The 17,330-nt window shown below is 41.9% G+C and overlaps 1 protein-coding gene across 2 annotated transcripts in view; it reads right to left on the reverse strand.

Moving 5' to 3' along the window:
- The window catches only part of ryk (receptor like tyrosine kinase), a 294,692-nt gene that overhangs the window by 188,916 nt on the left and 88,446 nt on the right, over positions 1-17,330 (reverse strand). For both annotated transcript variants that reach the window (XM_059951330.1, XM_059951322.1), the window contains exons 4-5: positions 10,651-10,785; positions 520-588 (exon numbers count right to left, since the gene is read on the reverse strand). In XM_059951330.1, the coding sequence (XP_059807313.1) occupies positions 520-588; positions 10,651-10,785 (204 nt within the window). The remainder of the gene's footprint in view (positions 1-519; positions 589-10,650; positions 10,786-17,330) is intronic.

The raw sequence follows: 17,330 nt of genomic DNA on the forward strand, positions 1-17,330 counted from the left end.
GGTGAGAGGGGAAAGATTTAAAAAGAACCTGATAGGCAACTTTTTGCAGACAGGAAGGTTATGGGTATATGGAACAAACTGCTGGATGAAGTGTTTGAGGTATGCACAATCACAATGTTTAAAAGACATTTAGACATGTATATGGATTAAAAAAAAAATTGGAAGCATAAATGTGACCAGTTCAGACAGCTTGGGTGTTGTGGAGAAGTTGAGCCAATTTCCATGTGACTGACCCTGTTTGAAGGAGATGCTCCTAATTTGCCTTTCCTAGGTTCTATCTTATGGTTTTGAAATCAGCATTTTGTAATTCAGTAATCTTAAATATCAAACCATTATTATCCCTTTCCATATTCATTGTCATTGTAATACTATTATTCTTAAAGAAGCAATGTGGAACAGTTTCTTCAAATTGCATTTAAGGGATTTACAGAGCAGGGTATGGGAAGCTATCCTGTAATCGCGGGAAAATATGCACTAGTCATTCTGTTTCTCAGTATTTCATTTAATATAATTACTTACATGTAGGTCTGCCAGTTTTGCTATTGTTTCTACCAGGGTAAATAGATTTTTTTTCTTCCTGTTCAGATCCTGCAAAGATTGAAATAAAATGTATTTTAAGAAATAATATAAGTACTTGTGTCAATATATATATATTTTACTTAGACTCAGATATAAACAATGTTCTATTTGTTGCAATTCAGAGCTGCCTACACAATGTGAAAGCTTAAAATAAATAATAGGAGATATTTTGCAGAGATGCGCCTGCAATCTATACCTGATCTGCAGCACAGCCTCTATTCAGCTAAGTACCAACTGCAAAAATAATTACACTGCACTAACAGATCTCTCACAGAGCCTAATGTCCTCAGAGGACAACATTTCAGGATGTAGAACACAGAATGGTACTCCATAGGAGCAAACCCTTTGACACACATTGTCTGCACTGAGCACAGTGTTAAATAAAGCTACTTCCTTTCTGTCTGGACATGATCTATATCCATGTATCCAACAGTTTCATAAACACCACTTAACATATCTACTTTCAACTTTCCCACTCCCCCCAGCAGCCTGCTTCATCTTCCTACATCCTAAAGATATGCTTACTGGTCAATTGGCTACTGTATGGAGGTTGGTGGATGGTGCAAGAGCAGGAGAGTAAGGATGAAAATCTGAAATTAAAACAGAAAAAGCGAATATATTCAGGCAATATCTGGGGAAAGAAAAACAGAGTTGACATTTCAGGTTGGCAGAACTGAGAGAGGGAAAACTTGTTTAAATTGCAGAATAAGGTTAATGAGCAGGATATAATGAACTGAGTCCCAATAAATCTGTTAGTACAACAATTATTCATTTATGTATGATATGGATGAAATAAATATGGTAAAAGGTCATGTATCCAATTATGATCTTAACACAATAGACAACATTGCAGAAAATGGAAGCACTACGTCACAAGACCTGTGTGAATGAGAAAATTGAGGAATGGAAGCTACAGAAAGCTGCAGACACAGGCAAAGCACTCCCTACCAGGGAATATACTTACATGGACCATAAGAAAGCAGCATCCACATCAAAGAGCCCACTAACCAAGCCGTGCCCTCTTAGAACTACCATTGGGCAGGAAGTGCAGAAGTCTTAGGTCTCTTAGATACTATAAGAGCAGACATAATACACAAGGGGTGAATTAGGCTATTCTGCCCAGAGTCAGCTCTACCATTCCACGATGGCTGATTTATTATCTCTTAATCACATTTTAGGCTGGTTGGTGGCGCAGTGACATCAGTGCCGGACTCCCGAACATAGGTTCCCAAGTTCGAACCCAGTCGGGCCACTCCCGGGCACACTTTCCATCTGCGCCGGGTTGAGTGTCGAGCTCGCAACTTGGCCTCGAAAAGAAAAACTACTGCACTCTGTGAAGGACATAGGGGACCACTCAGCCAGTCTTTCCTCCAAGACAACCAGTAGAAAAAAAAGTGGTCACTGAGGCTCTGGCAGAATATGGCACACACAAAAAAAAAGTCCCATTTCCCTGCCATCACCCCATAACCTTTGAGGCCCTACCTAATCAAGAACCTATCAATTTCTCCTTTAAATAGGCTCTGCTTTAAATTGCCATAGACGTCTATGGCAAGGAATTTCACAGATTCACAATCTCCTAGCTAAAGAAATTTCTCCTCATCTCTATATTAGTCTGTGAGCCAGTAGGGTTGCTCAGTACCATCTAAGGGGAATAATGCTCATAGTGATTTTTGGCAAGGTATAGATCTCTAGAGTTATTATGTGTGCTCTCATGCATTTTATAACACAACCCTAAAACAAGCATTTCTGAAAAGTGGCCAATATAAAGTACAACATATATATTCAACCTAGTGTTATTTTGTCATCAGTGATCCCTCAACATTGAAATTTGTCACAATGATAGCTGAGTTCAAGCACTATTATTATTTTGTTATAAAATTCTACTTTGAAAACTATGTCATTGGTGGCACTCACAGTACAGTGCCCAATTTCAGTAGAGTGAATCATTTCATTTTTAGAAAAATATTTGTCTATTGGTTATTTTGGAAAATTCAATAAAAATCCTAGGATGCATATAATCACATGGATTTGTAGAGAACTTATTCAGGAATTCAATTAAGTCCTTGCTTGGTGGGAATTGATGACATTCGATTTCACCTTTCTTGGCACAGAAAAGGTGATACCAGAGCTCATTGTCCTTGGTGGTGGATGCTTTTGGGGCATATAGGAGACATGTAAATGCCTCCAGTTTGTCCATCAGTTCTGGGGAGAGGTCCCATTCCTGACCCAACTCAAGAATGTGTCCTGAGTTTCCCTGTTGCTGGCCAGAGGTTTTAGGGCACTTGTCTTTACTTTTACTTTATTATTTTAATGTCGCCAAACAATTGATACTATAGCTTACAATCATCAGAGTGATAATTGATTCTGCACTTCGTGCTCCCTGGAGTACAAATCAATAGTAAGTAAAATAAAAAATTAAATTATAAATCATAAATAAAAAATAGAAAAGGGTAAGTAAGGTAGTGCAAAAAAAACCAAGAGACAGGTCCGGATATTTGGAAGGTATGGCCCAGATCCGGGTCAAGATCTGTTCAGCAGTCTATCACAGTTGGAAAGAAGCTGTTCCCAAATCTGGCTGTACGAGTCTTCAAGCTCCTCAACCTTCTCCCAGAGGGAAAAGGGACAAAAGTGCATTGGCTGGGTGGGTCGTGCCCTTGATTATCCTGGCAGCACTGCTCCGACAGTGTGCGGTGTAAAGTGAGTCCAAGGATGGAAGATTGGTTTGTGTGATGTGCTGAGCTGTGTTCACGATCTTCTGCAGCTTCTTCCAGTCTTGGACAGGACAACTTCCATACCAGGTTGTGATGCACCCTAGAAGAATGCTTTCTACAGTGCATCTATAAAAATTAGTGAGGGTTTTAGGGGACAGGCTAAATTTCTTCAGCTTTCTCAGAAAGTAAAGGCGCTGTTGGGCCTTCTTTGTAGTGGATTCTGCTTGGTTAGACCAAGTCAGGTCATTTGTGATATTGACCCCAAGGAACTTGGTAGATGGGGTCCTGCGGTCCACTACTGCTCCTGAAGTCAACAACCAATTCCTTCGTCTTGCTGACGTTGAGGGATAGGTTATTGTCTTCGCACTATGCCACCAGGTTCTTTAAGTTCTTCTCTGTACTCAAACTCATCATTACCCGAGATACAGACTACAATTGTGGTGTCATCAGCAAACTTATATATTGACTTTGATGGAAACTTGGCTACACAATCATGGGTGTATAGTGACTACAGCAGGGGGCTGAGTACACAGCCTTGTGGGGCACCGGTGCTCGGAGTGATTGTAGAGGAGAGCTTGTCCCCTATTTTTACAGCCTGGGTCCTGTTTGTGAGGAAGTTGAAGATCCAGCTGCAGATCTGAGTGCAAAGACCCACGTTCCAGAGCTTAGGAATCAGTTTATTTGGAATGATGGTATTAAAGGCAGAGCTGTAGTCAATGAAAAGGAGCCTTACATATGCATCTTTATTCTCCAGTTGTTCCAAGGATGAATGTATGCCAGAGAGATGGCATCTGCCCTTAACCCGTTGCTCCGGTAGGCGAATTGCAAAACGTCAAGGTTGACTGGTAGACTATGGTTGATGTGTGCCATAACCAATCGCTCAAAGCACTTCATAGCAATTGATGTCAGAGCTACAGGTCGATAGTCATTCAGGCATGCCACCTTATTCTTCTTCGGCACCGGGATTATTGTTGCCTTCTTAAAACACGTGTGGATCTTAGACTGAAGCAAGAAGCAGTTGAAGATGTCAGCAAATACTCCAGCTAGCTTGCTTGCACAGGCCTGGAGAACCCGTCCCAAGACGCCATCTGGGCCCGTCGCCTTCCTTGGATTTATCATCAGGAATCTACCTTCACAAATTCTGAATTCAGGAGTTTATGAATTCAAGGATTTATTTTCACAAGTCTTGGATTTGCCTGCAAAAGCACTTACAGTGTCACATCCTGTATATGTGTGCAACCTGATGACAGCCCTACAAAACTCCATGCCAACAGTGGCAGCAACCTTCCTGATATCTACAAGCCTTGTACAGGTTCTAGTGTCACACTTCTTTAAACAGTGGGGCCTCAATCATGTCACAGCATGTTAAAGACGTGATAAAGACATCTGTGTCTTCTGAGCAGATCACTACAGTTGCATACAGAATCTTCTCCTGTAGCTTTGCTCTGTACTCCTCCGCCTTCCTCCATTTACGGACTATGAAGCTAATGAGACTATTTTTATTGCTGACTTTGATCAGGAAGCTCTTCCACTGCCTCACCATCTGTGTGCCTGTGATACCTTGCAACTCATGACCAGTCTTTTCACCCCATAGAGATCTTTCACTATTCTTGATATAGCTCTCCTTGTATGTGTCAAACACAACATCTGTTCTGCTACTCTGACTGCTTTCCCTCAAAGCCATACCCAGAATTGTTGTGGCAACATCTCTGAAAGTATCTTGATCACCTTTCATTCTTTGCACCAAGTTCATTCCAACCACTGTAGCAGAGTTTCCTGGGAGTTGCTCTTCTACTGCTACATTTTTCAACAAGGTTGTGGCTAAAGTAGCTTTATTTGTCTTTCTCAGCAATCCTTCTAGTGTGGACAGGGCCCAGGACAATGGTCCAAGGGGATGAGAAAGGATATCGTCCATACATAGACTACGCCCTTGTGCCATCACTATGATGCATCCAAATAAAGACCTGCCTGCTTTCAAGATGACTGCCCTCCCATTTGATTTCACTTCTCTCTTCTTACATGCATCACTGAATGCTTTCAGCTTATTGGTTTTCATTGGGTCATGGAATTTCTTTGCAGGTGGGTCTTCCTCTACTCTCTCATCCTTGAAGGTTGCAAAGCATTGCTCACCAATCTCATAAACCTTCATCAGGTCGGAGGCAATATCCTTGGGAGCTGCCTTTGCCGTAGAGATGCTAATGAGGTACTGCTTCTCTGCAAATGCGTTGACCCATTCATGTATGAGGCTAACCCAGGGGTGGGCAAACTTTTTGACTTGTGAGCCACAAAGGGTTCTAAAATTTGACAGGGGGGCCGGACCAGGAGCAGATGGATGGAGTGTTTTGGTAATACACCTCATAAGAGAAAATAAAATATCATGGGATATGTAGAAAACATGTGCTTTAATTTCAATTGAAAATGAACAAATGCATTACAACAAAATATCTGTCTTTGAAGTCCCATGGTATTTAGCTATTTATTGAAATGACTTTTAAAACACTGAAAATTAAATGAATAAAATACAGCTTTTTTTTAATAGTAACAGTTATTATTTTAAAGCACTGAAAGTTATGTTATCCTTCAAGATATCATCATCACTCTCCTCCTGACTGTCTTTATTTCAAAAACGGTAGGAGATGCAGGTCTACTTGTCCTGCTCCTTCTTAGTCAATTGTCCCCTGTGCCAAAACTCAACAACGACCAGCACAAGGACAGAACAGTGACAGCGCGCCAGTATGCGGAGCGCGTTATTTGATCTGGAGCGCATTTTTTTATTTTGAGAACGTACGTGCACCTGCGCACTACTCATGTCCATCACTTAACAGAAATGACATGTAACATGTAAGGCTTATTGAAAAAAATATTTTCTTTTCGTGACCTTTTTTTCGAAGGTACTTTGATGTCTTTTGACCAACTTTCCAATAAATTTAAATTACCTAAATCTAATTTCTTCAGATATTTACAAATCAGAAATTTTTTACATAAAGTTTTACCATCTTTTCCCAACTCAACTTCAACGGATTTCTCAGATTTGATTTTTACCTTAAATCCTTGTCAGAAGGGATTAGTTGCTTTTATTTACAACATGATTATGAAGATACAACCAGAGATGTCTGATAGAATTAAACAACAATGGGAAAAAGAACTTCGATACAATATACCAACAGATAAATGGGAAAAAATTTTACAAATGGTTAATTCTTCTTCTATATGTGCTAAACATGCTTTAATACAATTTAAAATTGTACATAGAGCTTATATGTCTAAAGATAAACTTGCTCGATTTTATTCTCATATTAACCCTCAATGTGATAGATGTCATTCAGAAGTGGCTTCACTGACCCATATGTTTTGGTCATGTCCTACTTTACATAACTATTGGAAGGACATATTCGTTACCATTTCCTCAATTTGGAACATCGATTTGCAACCTAACTTTATTACTGCAATCTTTGGTATACCAAATGAGGATGGTAATCAGTTTTCTCCTTCAATCAGACGAATGATTGCTTTTGTAACATTAATGGCCAGAAGGTCTATATTACAAAATTGGAAAGAAGTAAACCCTCCTACCACGTCTCAGTGGCTTTTTCAAACTATTTCTTATCTGAGTTTGGAAAAAATTAGGAGCACTATTTTTGACTCGTCAATTAAATTTGAAGAAACTTGGGGACCGTTCATCCGACATTTTCATGTGAATTAATTTGGCCTTTCCCAGACCTTCTCTTTGTTTATTCTTGTTCAGGTATGGAGTTCCGGAGTTCTTTGACACTATCATATACTTATAAACTGTTATTATTGCCCATGTTAGTTTTAGTTTAGTGTTTGTTTCATATATATATTTTCTTTCACACATTTTTAATTTTTTTTCTTTTTCTTTTGATGATTAGTTTTGTTTCTTTTCTTATATAATTATATAGACTTGATTGATTAATGTACTTTTTTGTTGTTGATGTTTAATAGGATATTATTATCCTATTATTAATGTAATCTTAAGTCTATTGTATTCATAACCTATTCATTATTATGTTATGTTTTTTTATATTTATATGAAACTCAATAAAAAGATTGAAAAAGAAAGAAAAAGAAAAAAATATTTTCAAATGCATTTTTTACATAACACAACAAAGAAACTTATTTTTAATTTCAGTGGGAACAGTGTTGTTGGTCTCCCTTTTTAGCCAGCGCATCAAAGTCTGGATTTAGTTTTGTTGTGGCGATTCTCAGGATGGATCTGAGGTGTTGGTCAGTTAACTTGGATCTGTGGCTGGCTTTGTTGATGTTCATGACGCTGAATGCCTGTTCACACAAATAGGTCGAGCCGAACAAAGAGTAAAGCGCAACTGTGGAGTAATACGCTGCACCTCAACAAAGGTCAATGTATATAGAGTGCGTCATCTATTGGGAAAACGCCAGAATTGCGGGGAAAAAACATTAACAAGTTTTATTAATATAATTTCATCAAGTTCTGCGGGCCAGATTAAAAAGCTTAACGGGCTGCATATGGCCCCCGGGCCGTAGTTTGCCCATGCCTGGGCTAACCACTGCTCAAACTGCTTCCTCGTCTTTCTGGATTCTTGGCTACTGTAGCTTCGCATGACAAAGCTCTGATTTGTTGCCTTGCAACATCTCCCTTAACTGTCCCAGGGATGCACTACAGTGCTCAACTGTTATGTAGTAATGCTTGATAGCTCCAGAATTCAGGCTGAACTGTGATGTGCCTCGAGGAGTCTGTGTGGCTTTGTTCGCTATGGCTTCAATAGCCTGGTCCACAGGGATCTGCTCAAAGGGCTGTTACTTGACAGCTGCACTGGGCTTTCTTGGGCTTTCCAATAGGTTTCGATGAGATTCCCACCCCCTCTCTTTTTTTAAACTCCAGCGAGTACATGCCCAGGACCATCTAACACTCCTCCTACGTTAATTCATTCCCACAATCATTCTCATGAACCTCCTGTCCAATGCCTGAGCATCTTTTAGAGGCATAGAAGAGTATAGGAGAGCAATCTAGCCCATGCCAAGCCATTTAAACAGACATTACCTCTAGTTATAGTTCCACCCAACCTCATTGGGGGAAAAAAAGCATTTACCCTACCTATACCAATTATAATTTTGTATACCTCTATCGAATCTCCTCTCAATCTACTACATTCCAAGGAATAAAGCCCCAGCTCATTCATTATTTCCTTATAACCCTGGTCCTCTAGTCCCAGCAACATCTTAGCAATTTTCTATATACTCCTTCAAACTTATTTACATCTTTCCTGTAAATAGCTGACTAAAACTGCACACAGAACTCCAAATTGGGCCTCATCAACGCCTTATACAACTTGAACATAACATCCCATCTCCTGTACTCAATACATTGATTTATGAAGGCCAATGTGCCAAAAGTTTCATTATGACTCTATCCACCTGTGACGCCACTTTCAATGAATTATGGACCTGCATTCCCAGATCCCTAAAGTTCTACCACACTCCTCAGTGCCATACCATTCACAATGTAAGAGCTACCCTGATTGGTCCTACCAAAGAGAAACACTTCACACTTGTCTGCAATAAATCCCATCTGCAATTTTTCACCCCATTTTTCCAGATGGCCCAGAACCCGCTACAAGCTCTGACAGTTTTCCTCACTGTCCACTACACATCCAAGCTTACTGTCGTCTGCAAACTTGCTGATCCAGTTGCTACATTATCATCCAGATCATTGATACAGATGACAAACAACAAATCCAGCACTGATCCCCGCAGCACACCACTAGTCACAGGCTACACTACTAGTCACACCACTAGGAAGGCAACCATCTACTACCACTCTCTGGTAAAGGGCTGGAGAAAAAGGAATCAGATAGGAGAGGAAAGTGGACCATGGGAGTAAGGGACACCAGGAGAGGTGAGAGAGACAATAGGCCAGAGTGGGGAATACAAGTGGGCTGGAAAAAATTACTAGAAGGAGAAGTTGATGTTTATGCCATCAGATTAGAGGCTATCTAGACAGAATATAAAATGAGGTTTGAGAAGGTTCTCGGTGTGGTAGAAGAAGAGGCTATGGACTGACATGTCAGAACAAGAATGGGAATATGTTAAAACGGTTGGCCACTAGGAAATTACACGTTTAGTGGATGGACCAGAGGTCCTTGACAAAGCAGTCCTCATTTATCTCAGGTTACACCAATGTAGAGGAAGCCATACTGTGAGCACCAGAAACAACAGACGATCCCAGTATTGCTTCACCTGGAAAGACTGCTTGGGGCCCTGAATGGAGGTAAGTGGTGAATAGGCAGGTATAGCATTTCCGTGACTTGCAGTAGAGTATTCTCAGAATACTAGACCGGAATATTAGCCTTGGTTTTTGCATTCAGATTTCTTTCATGGGGGCTGAATTTATTTTACCAACTAAGCCACAACTTACTTTACAAACAAGAGAAAATCTGCAGATGCTGGAAATCTGAGCAACACACACAAAATGCTGGAGGAACTCAGCAGGCCAGGCAGTATCTATGGAAAAAAGTACAGTCAACATTTCAAGCCAAAACCCTTCAGCAGGACTGGAGAAAAAAAGCTGAGGAGATTTAAAAGGTTAGGGGAGGGAAAGGGAACCACAAGGTGATGGGTGAAATTTGGAGGGGGAAGGATGAAGTAAGGAGCTGGGAAGTTGATTGGTGAAAGAGACAAAAGGCCATAGAAGAAAGAAAAAGGAGGGACGGGTGGTGGGAGGCATTACCAGAAGTTTGAGAAATCGATGTTCTTGCCATCAGGTTGCAGGCTACTCAAACAGAATATAAGGTGTTGTTCCTCCAACCTAAGTGCGGACAGTGGAGGTGACCATGGATGGACATATCAGAAGGGGAATGGGAAGTGAAATTAAAATGGGTGGCCACTGGGAAATCCCGCCGTTTCTGGCAGACAATGGAATTAATGGGAATGGGAAGTGGAATTAACACTCCATCCTCCAGAAAGAGCAGGATCTCCCAGTTTATCAAACGATTTGCAACGCACTTCAACAGGGTTACAGAGTGGCACTTAACTACACCAGGTTACGACAGATCTCCTTCCCTAAGTATTAGTGAACTTCATTTTTTTTTAAATAGAATTTGGTAGTTTCATGCTCACTATTATGACAATAGCTAAATAATAACAGCCATATACATTTAAGGTTTCTGACAGCATCGTCAGATCCATACTATTAACTAAATTCTCTACAGCGCATGAGGAACACACTGAATTACAATATGTACAGTAATTTCAAAATATTAACTATTTTTATCATAAAGTTATCTGGTGTCTGCAAACTACTTCTGTCTTCTTAAGTCATTAAATATTTTTTCATGGAAAATGTAAACTTCTTTGTTACACTTACTTTTGTAGCATATTTTCCTCCTTTTGAAGTTGAGAACTGTTATGTTCTTTGCAGAGTTAATAGTGACATTAAGCTGCATTTCCATGGTGACTTCTGAATCCAATTTTCCTGTGCATAAAAGATCCACTCTAAATACTGAAAGAGACAAGAGAAATTGTGAAACTTGCTATTGAAGTCAGCCTGCTAAGTATTACTGCAACATCACGTGTTTATAAGTTCACGGTCCATTAATTTATTTTTACCCAGCTTTTGCAGTCACAAGGAAAGGAGCAAAGATGAATGCGAAAAGTTTTTACAACAGGCATTTAGGTTATCAAGGTTGTTGGGGCTAAAGTAGAAAAGGCCCCAAAATATTAGCGCCCTGAATCTTTAGTCTGAACGAATTCAGAGATCTTGTGTTGAATAGGTCTGAAAACCTGATGCATCTGCCGACACACTGTCTTTATCCCTCAATTACCTGCTTATTTGGGTGCCAGCCTAAATGCGTCTTAATTATTGCGATTGTATTTGCTTCCACCACCTCCCCTGGTAGTGCATTCCAGGAAACTGCTACTCTTTGTAGAAAAACATTTGCCTTGAAAATCTTCTTTAAACTTTCCTCTCTCACCTTCAACCTTAACCCTCGAGTATTTGACATTTCCACCATGGGAAGACAACTCTGGCTATCTACCCCAGCAATACCGCTGTAGTTTTATGTACTTCTATCAGGTCTCCCCTCAGCGTCCAGTGGTTCAAAGAAAACAATCCAAGGTTGGCCAACCTCTTCCTGTAGCTAACACCAGGAATCAGAATCATGTTTAATATCTCCAGCATGTGTCCTGAAATGTAATACATCGAAGTTGACAGAAAAAAGAAAACACTAAATTACAGTAAAAATAAATAAATATATATATGAAATAGCTAAATTAAGCAATTATTGCAAAATATATGAAATAAAAAAGTAGTGAGTTAGGTTCATGATATCAACATCCATTCGGAAATCAGATGGTAGAGGGGAAGAAGCTGTTCCTGAATCGCTGAGTGTGTGCCTTCAGGCTCTTGTACCTCCTTCCTGATGGTAGCAATGAGAAGAGGGCATGTCTTGGGTGGTGGGAGTCCTAAATAATGGGTACGGTTTTTCTGAGGCACCACTCCTTGAAGCTGTCCTAGATACTTCGGAGGCTCGTACCTATGATGGAGCTGACCGATTTTACAACTCTCTGCAACTTACTTCGATCCTGTGTAGTAGCTCCCCATACCAGATGGAGATCCAGCCAGTTTGAATGCTCTCCATGGCACATCAGTAGAAATCTGCCAGTGTTTTTGGTGGCATACCAAATCTCCTCAAACTTCTAATGAAATATAGCTGTTGTCTTCCTGCTTTATAGCTGCATCAAATGTTGGGTCCAGGTTAGGTCCTCAGAGGTACTGACACCCAGGAACTTGAAACTGATCACTCTCTCCACTTCTGATCCCTCTAGGACGAGGGTCAGCAACCCGCGGCTCCGGAGCCGCATGCGACTCTTTCATCTCTGTGCTGCGGCTCCCTGTGCCTTTGGAAAATAAATGATGAGTATTTAATTAAAATGTATTTTATGTTAGTTTGTTAGTTTTTGAAATGTAATTCTAAATTTGAAGATTATGGTGATCTTGTACAATCTAAATAAAACGTTGTGGCGACCCATTTCCTGGCACATCCGAACCGGCTCACAATTAGCCAGCATTCAGGCTAAGGGAGATAGCCTACGGGGGTTTGTGAGTATGTGTCTTTTGGAGCATGCGCGCCCATGGGGGGCGGGTTGAGGGAGGCTTAAAAGCAAGGCTGTTCAGTTCGAATAAAGTTATCTTTGACTGCAGTTTACTGACTGCGTGTAGCACACCGCTACGATGTGTTTTTATCGCTATTAATATATGTCACCACTGCCAATGCCTGACACCCGCCAGTGCGCGATTTCTTTAATTTTTCGATCCAAGGTAGGCTAACTATGGAGAATTCTAAAAAAAAAGAAAAGTGACTGAAGAAAACAGAACGTTTAATGATACGTGGACAGATTCATTTGCTTTCACTGTTGACGAGACTGGTTTACCGGTATGCTTAATATGCAATGAGAAACTAGCAAACAACAAAAAGTCAAATGTCGCAAGACATTTCCAGAATAAACACGCAGCCTTTGCTCAAAAGTATCCAGATGGAGGTGAGAGAAAAAAAGCCGTTTCAGAACTGATGCGGAAGGTTGATCTGAGCAAAAATCATTTCAAGAAATGGATGAAGTCTAGAAAATCAACTACATACGCAAGCTATGTTGCCGCTCAGGCCAAGAGGCACTGTGCGCTCAAACATTTCCTCCGGAATGCACAGAAGTAATGGATGTTGTCATTCAGATTGGCAATAAAATAATGGCAAAAAGTTTAAATCACCGTCAATTCTGTTTGTTACTGGACGAGCTGGAAGGCGCATATTCTGATCTCCTGCTGCACAACAAAGTCCGGTGGCTGTCCAGAGGGGAGGTGCTAAAACGCTTTGTCGCGTGTCTGGAAGAAGTGAAAACTTTCCTGGGCAGCAAAGGGCTCACCTTTCCTGAGCTGGAACAGCCAGAGTGGCTGGAAAAGCTACACTTCATGGTAGACATGATAGCACATCTGAACACGCTGAACACAGCTCTTCAGGGGAAAGGACGTACAGCCCTACACATGTTGGAGGAAGTTTTGGCATTCGAGCACAAGTTGACAGTGCTTGCCAGAGATTTACAGAAAGGCACATTGCCTCACTTCCCCAATTTGAGAGTGTTCAAACAAGCTCACGACATCATAAATTCAGAGTATTTACATTCTGCAATCATCGCAATGCAAACGTCGTTTGGGAAATGCTTCTGTGAGTTCAGAGAGGAAAAAAAACACATTATCCTTCCCGGTCACTCCCCTAAGCATCGATCCATCCCTACTGAATACGACTGCATTGGCAGGTGTGAGTCAACCTGATCTTGAGATGGAACTGGCCGACATAGCCGACAAAGACATATGGCTGTCCAAGTTTAGACGCTTGACAGCAGACCTTGAAGATGTTGCCCGTCAGAAGGCCGTTCTTGCTGAGAATCACAAATGGAGTGATATTGAAAACCTCCCCAAACCGGACAAACTTGTGTTCGAAACATAGAATGTTATCCCCGACATTTATGTAAACAATAAAAAGTATGCGCTTGGAGTCCTGTCGATCTTTGGATCCACATATGTATGTGAGCAGGTGTTCTCCAACATGAACTTTATTAAAAACAAACATCGCGCACGCCTCACAGATGACAGCTTGCGATCCTGTGTAAAGATGATGGTGATGTCATACAGTCCTAATGTGCAGATGCTGTGTGCTGAGGTCCAGGAGCAGAAATCCCATTAACCAAGTATGATAAATATTTTAATTGCCTATTATTTTACGTATATTCATATTTTTTCATTGTTCAGTGAAATAGTCCTTTTATTTGTCAGGTTGACAGCTGGCTGACGTTATTTTTGGTTTGCTGCTGGCGGAAAATTTAAGTTCGGCGTTTTTCATAAATACAAGAAGGACTCAAATAGACATTGAGTATTTTACTTAAAAGTAACCTTCAACCCAACGTCTTTTTTTCGGAGTTCAAAATGTTTTTGTTGCATGCAGAAATGTAATTTTGTTTTCTCTGCAGGAGTTCATCGATTTCATAAATGCAACACATTGTAGTTTGTTTATTCATAGCATAAAGGCAAAAAAAACATTGTATGCAGTGTTATTTCATTTTAAATGTCAAACGGGTTTTGTGGCTCCCAGTGTTTTCTTTTCTGTGGGAAACGGGTCCAAGTGGCTCTTTCAGTGGTAAAGGTTGCTGACCCCTGCATCTAGGAGGATTGGTGTGTGTTCCCTTGTCTTACACTTTCTGAAGTCTACAATCAGTTCTTTGGTCTTGTTGACAACGAGTGCAAGATTGTTGCTGTGATACCACTCAACTACCTAGCATATCTCACTCCTGTATGCCCTCTTGTCCCCATCTGCCAACAATGAATGCATCATTAGCAAATTTTCAGATGGTATTTAGTCTGTGAGCCAGGACCCCAAATTTTGGACCACTGGTACCATCTGGGGGGAATAATTCTTATAGTGATTTTTGGCAAGGTACACACCTCTAGTCTAGAAAATATGGGATAGTATTGTAGAGGTGGTAGCTTTCCATCACAACAATGGAGAGCTATCCGCATTCTAGATAGCATACACGGGGAAATCTACAAATGCAGGAAATTCAAACAACACACACAAAATGCTGGTGGAACACAGCAGGCCAGGCAGCATCTATAAGGAGAAGCACTGTCGACGTTTTGGGCCGAGACCCTTTATCAGGACTAACTGAAAGGAAAGATAGTAAGAGATTTGAAAGTAGTGGGGGGAGGTGGAAATGCAAAATGATAGAAGACCAAAGGGGGTGAGATGAAGCTAAGAGCTGGAAAGGTGATTGGCGAAAGTGATACAGAGCTGGAGAAGGAAAAGGATCATGGGACGGGAGGCCTCGGGAGAAAGAAAGGGGGAGGGGGGAGCACCAGAGGGAGATGGAGAACAGGCAAGCAACTAAATATGTCAGGGATGGGGTAAGAAGGGGAGGGAGGGCATTAACGGGTTAGAGAAGTCAATGTTCATGTCATCAGGTTGGAGGCTACCCAGCCTGTATATAAGGTGTTGTTCCTCCAACCTGAGATTGGATTCATTTTGACAGTAGAGGAGGCCATGGATAGACATATCAGAATGGGAATAGGACGTGGAATAAAAACGTGTGGCCACTGGGAGATCCTGCTTTCTCTGGCGGACCGATCGTAGCTGTTCAGCGAAACAGTCTCCCAATCTGCGTCCGGTCTCACCAATATATAAAAGGCCACACCGGGAGCAACAAATGCAGTATACCACACCAGCCGACTCACAGGTAAATTGTTGCCTCACCTAGAAGGACTGTCTAGGGCCTTGAATGCTGGTGAGGGAGGAAGTGTAAGGGCAGGTGTAGCACTTGTTCTGCTTACAAGGGTAAGTGCCAAGAGGGAAATCGGCGGGAAGGGATGAGGGGGGGGAACGAGTGGACAAGGGAGTTGCGTAGGGAGCAAACCCTGCAGAAAGCAGAAAGGAGGGAAAGATGTGCTTGGTAGTGGGATTCCGTTGGAGGTGGCGGAAGTTACGGAGAATTATACGTTGGACTTGGAGGCTGGTGGGGTGGTAGGTGAGGACAAGGGGAACCCTATCCTGAGTGGGGTGGCGGGCAGATGTGCGGGAGATGGGAGAGATGCGTTTGAGAGCACAGTTGATGGTGGAAGAAGGGAAGCCCCTTTGTTTAAAAAAAGGAAAACATCTCCTTCGTCCTGGAATAAAAAGCCTCATTCTGAGAGCAGATGCAGCGGAGACGGAAGAATTGTGATTTTTGCAAGAGACAGGGTCAGAAGAGGATAGTCCAGGTAGCTGTGAGAGTCTGTAGGCTTATAGTAGATATCAGTAGATAAGCCGTCTCCAGAGATGGAAACAGAAAGATCAAGAAAGGGGAGGGAGGTGTTGGAAATGGACCAGGTAAATTTGAGGGCAGGGTGAAGGTGAAAGTTGGAGGCAAAGTTAATGAGGTCAACAAGCTCAGCATGTGTGCTAGAGGCAGCACCAATGCAGTCGTCGATGTAGCGAAGGAAAAGAGGGGTACGGATACCCTTATAGACTTGGAACATGGACTGTTCCACAAAGCCAACAAAAAGGCAGGCATAACTGGGACCCATACAGGTGCCCATGGTTACACCCTTGGTTTGGAGGAAGTGGCAGGAGCCAAAAGAGAAATTACTGAGAGTAAGAACTAATTCCATTAGACGGAGGAGAGTAGTGGTAGAGGGGAATTGGTTAGGTCTGGAATCCAAAAAGAAGCGAAGAGCTTAGAGACCATCCGGGTGGGGGACGGAGGTATATAGGGACTGGACGTCCATGGTGAAAATAAGGCGGTGGTGGCCAGGGAACTAAAAATCATTGAAAAAATTCAAATCGTGAGAAGTGTCATGAACATAGGTGGGAAGTGATTGAACAAGGGGGGATAAGACAGTGTCAAGGTATGCAGAAATGAGTTCAGTGGGGCAGGAGCAAGCCGAGAAAATAGGTCTACCTAGACAGGCAGGTTTGTGGATCTTGGGTAGGAGGTAGAAACGGGAAGTGCGGGATGTGGGAACTATGAAGTTGGTGGCAGTGGATGGGAGATCCCCAGAGCTGATAAGGTTGGTGATGGTATAGGAGACAATGGCCTGGTGCTCCTTAATGGGGTCATGATCAAGGGGTAAATAAGAGGAGGTATCAGAGAATTGTCACTGTGCCTCGGCCAGATAGAGGCCAGTACGCCATACAACAACAGCTCCCCCCTTATCAGCAGGTTTTATAGTGAGGTTGGGATTGGTGCGGAGGGAGCGGAGAGCAGAGCGTTCAGAAGGAGTTAGGTTGGAATTGGAACAGGGTGCAGTGAAGTCGAGACGGTTGATGTCCTGTCAGCAATTAGCAATAAAGAGATCCAGAGCAGGCAGAAGGCCAGAGCAGTGTGTCCATGAAGAGGAGGAGTGTTGAAGACGGAAGAAGGGGTCATCAGTGGGGGTAGGAGAGTCCTTGTCAAAGAAGTAAGCTCGGAGATGGAGCCGGTGGAAAAAGAGTTCTGGGTCATGGCATACGCGGAACTCGCTGAGGT

Source organism: Hypanus sabinus, chromosome 2 (genome assembly GCF_030144855.1).
Source record: "Hypanus sabinus isolate sHypSab1 chromosome 2, sHypSab1.hap1, whole genome shotgun sequence".
NCBI lineage: Eukaryota > Metazoa > Chordata > Chondrichthyes > Myliobatiformes > Dasyatidae > Hypanus > Hypanus sabinus.